This window comes from Micropterus salmoides, unplaced genomic scaffold (genome assembly GCF_014851395.1).
Source record: "Micropterus salmoides isolate LMB-PRFRI ecotype aquatic unplaced genomic scaffold, ASM1485139v1 Ms_hic_scaffold_9, whole genome shotgun sequence".
NCBI lineage: Eukaryota > Metazoa > Chordata > Actinopteri > Centrarchiformes > Centrarchidae > Micropterus > Micropterus salmoides.
The window spans coordinates 14,468,540-14,476,773 of NW_024044681.1; the positions used below are offsets into that span (position 1 = coordinate 14,468,540).

The window sequence follows — 8,234 nt, forward strand, 5'->3', positions numbered from 1 at the left end:
GCGTATTGTCTGCATAGCAGTGGTGAGAGAAGCCATGTGAGTGAATGATCGGCCCCGGTGAGATGATGTAAATTGAGAGGAGAAGTCGCCCCAAGGCTCGGCGCTATAGGGCCCCTTCTCTCTCTCACTGTGGAAAGGGAGTGAGAGGAGAACAAATGTCCTTGCCACAACACATAGTAGGACGACCAGAGAGGTAGGACAACCACAGGAATGCTTTGCCCGAGATGACGCTTGCCAAGAGTGCAGATAGCGGGATCCTGTGATTGACTGTGTTAAAGGCAGCAGATATGTCAAGCAGGATAAGAACCGAGGACTGGACTGCAACTTTAGCTGACCTTAGGGCTTCTGTCACAGACAACAGAGCAGTTTCAGTAGAGTGACCCCTCTTCAAACCAGACTGATACGGATCTAGGAGGTCATTCAGTGAGAGGAATTCAGGTGATTATCAAGCAGGAACTTCAGGGTCTAAAACTGAAGCCAATGCAGAAATGCCTTTAACTTGGATTCTTTCTAAGAATGCAGGTTAAAGGCATCCACTGACTGCATAAGGAAGTCCTATTGCAATGTAGCCAGTGAGAAAATGACCCTACTTCTCACTTGATTAATTACCTCAATAAACACTTTCCTAATGAGTTTATGGTGTCAATGGTTATTTCCCAGTCTTCTTCGATACAGCATGATGTTTTTTAAATTACGGTCCCATTTAAGGGAAAATAGACGATAAATCCGAGTTTGTTTTAGGGCGTGGCTACTTTCTGATTGACAAATCGCTACTACGGTGACTTTATGTGCGAAGCAGTGTATGCCTCCCCAGATCCACCGTCTTGGCCAAATATGGTCACTTCTGTTTCCAAAAAAACAAGATGGCGACGGCCAATATACCAAACTTGAGGCTTCAAAATGGTCATCAACAAACCAATGGTTGATGTCACGGTGACAATGTCGACTTCTTTTATACAGTCTATGATGATTATACATTAAGAAAACATACTTATGAATATTTTATTCAATTTCTGCCTCTAACCCCCAAATCTTACACACTTTTGTATTTTGCGCATTACAGCACTGAGAGACATTGCAATTTTGATGACAAGATTTAGTGTAACAGTTGATTCTGTATGATGGCGTTGTGGTTTGTCATTGTCAAGAGCTACTCGGTGAATGATGGAAAGGTCATGTATTTCCTTCCTTTTGGCAACACAATGAGGGCCTCTCCATTCTTCGTCTCATCTGTCACCAGCTCAAGGAGGCAGTTTGCTACCTCAGATGCACTGAAATAAAAAGGTACAGTGACCTAAGGTAAGCACCTAAGGTTAACCTGAGACAGACAGAGAAACAGAGATTTAATATTTAATGGAGCACTGAGCAAAATGTTTTTAGCGTTAGACTCACGTTAACATCCCAAGCTTTTCAACTAATTTTTGGGTTTCATCAGCCAGGTGGGAATATAGCCCCAGATTGGATATACTGGTAGAGAAGAGGTCAGTTTGGACGCAACCCGGGCAAAGGGCGTTGACCCGTATACCATAGCCTGATGCAGCAGAGGCAGCCTAGTAACAGACACACACATACACACAATTAAGCTTCAACTGTTTGGAGGCACATATAGTACAAGCACTAGAATGAAAAATCTGTGTGAATCTCGTTAATTACTGGATATATATTATTCCAGTAAACTAGTTTCTTCATCTCTTTTGCTTTCATCATAAGAAAACCTTCTTTACCGCCATGGCTCGAGTGAAGCCGACCACTCCGTGCTTGGTGGCCGTGTAGACAGGAAAGCTTAATACAGGACTGAGACCTGCAGGATGTAGGTTTTACAAGTCAATATTAAGTTTCACATTTTGGGTTGTCAAAACAGAGATGTACAAAATGTGTCTACTTTGTCTCTTATTTTCATGCAGCAATTTCCAAACCTGGTGGCATTTCCCATCGGTTTGCTGTAAAAGTGATTAGTGTTTAAATCTTACTATTCTATATATAATCTTAGATGTTGTTTATTCATGATATTGGCTGTTTGATGTTGGTGTGCATTTCTTTCCATCTGACTTCTTTGTATAATTTCTGAGAATCTATCTCAGCTGATAATATATAAAATATATTATTAATATATTATTATATATATATTATTAGCCCCCGCGACCCTGTACGCAGGATAAGCGGTTGACGATGGATGGATGGATGGATGGATATATTATTAGCTGCTATAGCTATATAATAATGTTTATTTATAAAACATAGTTGCATCCAGTGAGGCATTCTTGATTTTATCACAGTCCGCTGTAAATTTTGGATCAATATGTCTGATGATAGTGAGAGGAATCCAGTAGTGTTTCAGGTGGGTTTACAAAACCAGTGATTTTAATCAGTGTCAAGTTGCAAGTACAGTGATAACTATTCCAGCTAGGCTCTGGAGTGTGGGTGCCACGAGATGGGGGGCAGTTTTTAAATTTTCAAAGTTATGAGGTAATTGTCAAATTTACTGCAATGTGTGTCAGCTTTTTAGAATATGTAAAGAAAATGTCGGTGTGCCATTTTTTCTTAATGAATTAAAATGATGCTGTTTTTTTATTATTTATAAAAACAAACACATCTGCAGTACATGGTGGGCTTTACCTGTAATGGATGCAGTGTTGACGATGATCCCTCCCCGACCTCCACTCAACTTGCTCATGTGCTCCAGAGCCAGGTAAGTCCCCCTGATAACCCCCACCTACAACACAGAATGTTTGTTTTTGGTGTTGACAGTAGAAATCTCTTTTTTGTTCATAAACACAGTGACGGCCACTGCAGGTCGTCCTTTGAGTACTAAATGTTGTGAAATGAAACACAGGAAGATGAATGTAAAATTTAACAAATACAAAATGTTCTTGCTTGCAGTGATGGAAGATATAATTCATGAAACACTGCATACACAAATACAGTGTGTTGTGGTGTAATTTCCCTTGTGGGAGTGGTGCAGCCGAGTACAAGTAATGATCATAATCCCCACCAGAGGTGGTTTGTTACTCTTTTTCACTTCTTACAAGGTTTATGGAGACAGTTTTCTCCCACGCAGTCTCATTCGCAATGCCAGCATTATTGCACAGGATGTCTATTCCTCCGAAGGTTTCAGCAGTTTTCTGAAAGGCAGCTTGAGAGAAGAAAAAACTGTTAGTGGTTAACTTTTCATAACCAAGAACCCCTATATACATATGCTTAGACAGTTGCAGAACCTTTTGATGAGTATGATAAGTCAGTTGATGAATTAGTCCATCGTCTGAATATTTATATGGTAACAATATTGATAATCCATGAATCAGTCAAGACATTTTTTAAAGACTTTTTTATAGATAAATAAATCATTAAAAAAAAAAAAGACTAATAGTTTATTGCAGCAGTAACAGTTACTGACATGAAATTTTTATTAATTAACTTCATGGAATGTAGACTAAAGTCCTGGTGTGATTGATTAGCTTCATGCATTTCCAGGCTCTTCAGCACCTCCCCCACTTGTCTACTTTATTTGTTGTGCATGTTACCTTTGATCTGCTCCTCTGATTCAACATCACAGATGTGGAACAAAGTTCTCTCCAGTCCGTACTCTCTTTTGAGGGCTTCCATTAATTTCTTTCCTTCAGTTTCATTCACATCCAAGAGGGCTACCTGTACAGGTGAAGGGCCATGACATATACTCATGACACACTCAGTTTCCTCGTAAAAATATTTTTTTACATTGTTTTGTTTAACTTTTCACTAGTTATCTGTACTTATTTATGTCCTTGTGCTGCTGAAAAAACAATCAATAAATCAAAAAAAGGCTTATCTAATCATATCTTATATTTATTCTACCTTTATTGATTTTAATGGGGTGAAAAGTACATGTACTTAAATTCACCTCCAAGGTACTTGCAGTCTATTGTGCTTGAACATTTATATTTTATGCTACATTATACTTCTACTCTACTACATTTCAGAGAGAAATATTTAACTTTTCAATCAAATAATGTAATAGTATAACACTGACACTATCAACTCTGCATTATGAGTACTTTTACTTTAAAAACTTGTACATTTTGTTGCTAATACTTCTGTTCTTTCACTTAATTTATATTTTGAATTCAGGACTTTATGCTGTAGTACTGCCACTTTTACTTAAGGCTTTACTTAGAGCCATGATTTAAATACTTCTTCCACCACTGAAAACAACTAATAACTGTAGCTGTTAAATAAACGTAGTAGAGTTAAAAGCACAATATTTCCCTATAAATAATTAGTGGAGTGGATCTTTAAAGTAGCATAGCATCGAAATACTCAAGTACAATAGCCTGCAAGTAGCCTGCCTCAAAGGTAAATTTAAGTACAGTACTTCAGAAAATATAGGCTACTTAGATTCCACTTTACCTTGGCACCGTTTTGCAAGAGCATCTCAGTCATTGCTTTTCCTATTCCCTGCGCTGCTCCGGTCACTACTGCAATTTTACCATTTAATGCCATTTTAGTTGTTCAGTCAGAGAATAAGCTCTCAGCTGTTGAGTCCCCTGCAGGAGATGTAATAATGAAGAATTGAGAGAACTCAATGTCTTTTTAAACTGATACTGCCCATGAGGACATACCCGGAAGCGTCAGGGCTGGACTGGGACCAAAAAAATCATCCCCTGCATATTTGGCCCAGGCGGCCCCCCACAATCTGTTGGGACACCACTCACCAATACACCATCCTTGCAGTCCTCTTAAAGATGTGTACATACTGTAATATTACCCCCAACCACTATAAAACTGAGTAGTAAGTGACTTGAATAAGTGTACCAGTGCAAGTGGATGAATGTAGGGTACTCATTCGCACTCATTTACAGACTCCCTGGTAATCTGAGGTTGCCATGGATTACAAGTACAAGTAATTGTCAAAGAAATAAAACACTGCTAGAAGTCACAGTATCATTTCAAATTATTATTAGGTCCAGAATTGTTGGAATTCCCTGACAAAGCTACACAGTTTCAATAATACTCGGAATGAGCAAACTGCTGATTAATTAATTAATAGAGAAATTTAGCAGGCAGAAATATATAACCATTGTGGAAATAAATAGGGTAGAAATGCAAAGGAAGAATAAAACTGACAAAAATATTAAAACACATACATAAATAAACACTTAAAAAATAAGTAATTAATAAATAAAGTTGAAGATTATAACTGACAATAAATAAATAAAGTAATTATTACAAAGGTAAATAAATAAAGAAGCTTATTAAATAAATTATTAAATTAAACTGATAACTACTTACTTTTACTTTTATCAAATGCTTAAAACTAAGAACTTTACAAGAGTTGACTGTGGAAAGGAGTTTGATTAAAAACACACAAATAGAGTTTAAGAACATATTAAAGTTAGGACACAGAAATCAGAGGTAACCAAGCCCTCTCCCTGGAGACACGCCACAGGCAACTAAAACACAGTGCCATGAGCTGCTTCTTCTCTCTTCTCTTCGCTCATTTCTCGGCATGCTTGCACTCAGCACCGTGTCTTGTGCTCCGTGTCCAAGCAACGCCAACGTACTTAGCCATATTCACGCGAACCTTCGTTGAATTTACTTTCTTTTGTTTTGTTTGTTAAGAGTTATCAGACCGTTTAGGCCATGCAACTTTGAATTCAAGAACAACCAAGTTCCCTTTTAAGCTTTATTTCCTTGGAATTAACTTCCGCCGCTCCCAGCAAAGTTCGGAACCAGCCACGTAAGTTACTTACACTAACTGTAACACCGAGGACATCAACCAACGAACTAAGCCAGACGAACGGCCTGTCACTGCAAGTTTTCTTCAACCACAATCTGACTTATCCAAGGACACCCCTTGTTTTGTTACCTCAGAATAGTACTGTACCATTCTATGGGTTTGACCTTTTACTTTGCAGACTTACACCCATCTCTGGTACCTAACAACAGATACCTAAACATGTCCTATATAAGCTATGTTTGATGTACAGAGAGACAGAGAGGCCATCGGGCTGGGTCACTCTCCAAGCTGCTGCAGAGCTTGTAATTGATGCTGAACTCCTTGATGTAATAAACTTTTATGATCAAGAACAGTGTCAAGCGGATTTCTTCTCAACACATCATCGCAGCATTATTGTTTGGACACCACATATGTCTTTGATATATTTAACCTCACTGTGTATTCACTTTAGTTAGTTAATAAATTTCACCTTAATCACAGGAACTGTGTTGTGTACTGTTTAAATCCAGGTCACTGGACGGAGGATTCACGACTTTGATATGAGACTGGCTGATTAAACTGACTCAAAATGATTAGCAATTGTTGACTAACTGATCACTAGTGAATAATTGTGTAATTATTAAAGCTATACCCAAGGAGTCCTAAAGCCTTGGGCAGACAGCAAATTTTAGGTGGTGCCCTCAAAACAAGTGAAAATGATAATATTTCCAAATATTAATATTCATAACTTTGGTAGGTTTGCTACACCTTCATGCAGCTGTGTGCATGAAGTTGCTTGTCAAAGTCACTTTTGTGAACTGACCAATCACAGCCTGGATGGGGCGGGACATTAAAAAATGTTTGAGGTGCTACAGCAAACATTTGAACTGTTGAACTCGTTGTTCCGCGTGAATGGTTAATATGTCTAAACATTGTTTAAATTATGGTGGGGAGACATGAAATTAAAAAGGGGGAAGATGAATATGTTTTCAGTCTTCAGTTTTAACAGCAGTAAATCAAAGTTTTTTATGTATAAAATGTTCCAAAGTTCTGCCCAGAAGAACAGGGAAGAAGCAGAAGGATTAAGAAGTAAAAGAGAGAGCAAGCACTCTATGAAGTGCTTATAAAGTGGTTTTAGTAATTTTCACAAAATTAGCAATAAACATAAGAATCACTTGTGCATCACCCACTATGTAACGAACACAACAGAATGACCATAAATACTTATTTATCATGGTACAAGGTGGAGACCTTTACGCAGGGACTAGTCTACATGCTTGCAGTTATTCATGATTCAGCAGTAAGAATCACAGTCTGCCCCCCTCATCCTCCCTCCCCTCTTCCCTCCTGGGGAAAAAAAAGAGCTCCCCCGAAAGCTATAGGGTGAATTCAGGTATATTGGAACAGTTTTTGTAATTCTATCTTGTGATCTCATTCTTGTTATGAATTTCGAAAAGGTAACCCAACATATGATATATTTCTGAATTCCTCAAGATGTCTGCTTTCTATATGTGAAGAAATTAAGTGTGTACAATATTTTGACAAAGCATGGGCAACCATTTTGTTGTAGTTGACACAAAACTCATTTTCATTTTACATGTTTGGTAATTTGGGACACAGTTACAGTTTATTAGTGTATGCCCTTGCTATTAATCCTATTTGAAATGCTTTTTGAAATATTCAAAAAGCATTTCAAACCTATTTCTTAACCATAAATAAAATTAAATAGAATAAAATGTCTAAGGTTACTTGATATTATGTATTCACCTATCATTTGTTGTGATAGCTGTATTTATTATTACTTCAACCAATGTCATCAGTCTAGACTATTGATTAAGATGTTGAAATGATTAAAGACTCCAACATGTTGTCAAATGTTTATTTTATTGATTTATCTGTATGTCTGACATAAATTATGTTTTGTGATTTTTGTTATGTGCAAGGTCTAAGCACCAATTACTTTGACTAAAACTTTTTAGGGGAGAAGTAAAATTCTGTTTTCTTATGCTGTCCCAAATGTCCCAATATACCTGAATACACCCTATGGTATATTTCACACACTGGCCTAAACTATGTCTAATCTGTTCAATTAATATTTTCATCTTCAGTTATTGCCACTGGCATTTTGTCCCGTCAGGTTACAGCTGAATAAATAGGCTATTTCAAATGAATGTAATGGCCTAAAGGAGAATTCCAGCACTTGGATGAGCAACGCTGTATAAAATATAGGCTAATATTGTAAATGTATTGATTCTTCCTCCACTCCTGCCTTTTAACATAGCATAAATAGCCTATCATGATCCGCGTTGACACACATACTTATAGATCCACCCGATTAAAACGGAGGCTCTGCCTTCATTTACCCGTTGCCATGGTGAATTGTAGTATCGGAGCTCCATTGCGCATGGCTTTTTTTTTTTCATCCCCACGCACGCGCTTCCATCAGGGCCCCTTTTCAGAAAGCGCGTGATTAGTGAAAATTTTGAGTGTATGAAGCCTGAGATGAGGGAAACTCTGGGTTTTCTGTTTCAGAGAGCGAGAT

The 8,234-nt window shown here is 37.8% G+C and overlaps 1 protein-coding gene across 2 annotated transcripts; it reads right to left on the reverse strand.

The window, feature by feature from the left end:
- Positions 1–988: 988 nt before the first annotated feature.
- On the reverse strand, positions 989–4,553 carry LOC119895704 (15-hydroxyprostaglandin dehydrogenase [NAD(+)]-like). 2 transcript variants are annotated; one of them, XM_038708980.1, is made up of 7 exons: positions 4,384–4,553; positions 3,522–3,645; positions 3,027–3,133; positions 2,617–2,713; positions 1,725–1,801; positions 1,393–1,550; positions 989–1,318 (listed from the first exon to the last, which is right to left on the reverse strand). In XM_038708980.1, exons 1-7 carry the CDS (start codon positions 4,474–4,476, stop codon positions 1,258–1,260), a joined length of 717 nt encoding a protein of 238 aa, XP_038564908.1. In that variant the 5' UTR covers positions 4,477–4,553; the 3' UTR covers positions 989–1,257. The 2 variants fall into 2 exon arrangements, with proteins under 2 accessions (XP_038564908.1, XP_038564907.1); XM_038708979.1 differs by having other exon boundaries at positions 989–1,271; positions 4,384–4,550.
- Between the last annotated feature and the right edge of the window lie 3,681 nt (positions 4,554–8,234).

Excerpts from the sequence above, each read along its gene's own strand:
- LOC119895704 (XM_038708979.1), bottom strand. The coding sequence starts at position 4,476 with ATGGCATTAAATGGTAAAATTGCAGTAGTGACCGGAGCAGCGCAGGGA. Across the intron at positions 3,646-4,383 it reads TCTTGCAAAACGGTGCCAAG|GTAGCCCTCTTGGATGTGAA; the intron begins GTAAAGTGGAAT and ends TCACCTGTACAG. Across the intron at positions 1,802-2,616 it reads CAACACTGCATCCATTACAG|GTCTCAGTCCTGTATTAAGC; the intron begins GTAAAGCCCACC and ends TACATCCTGCAG.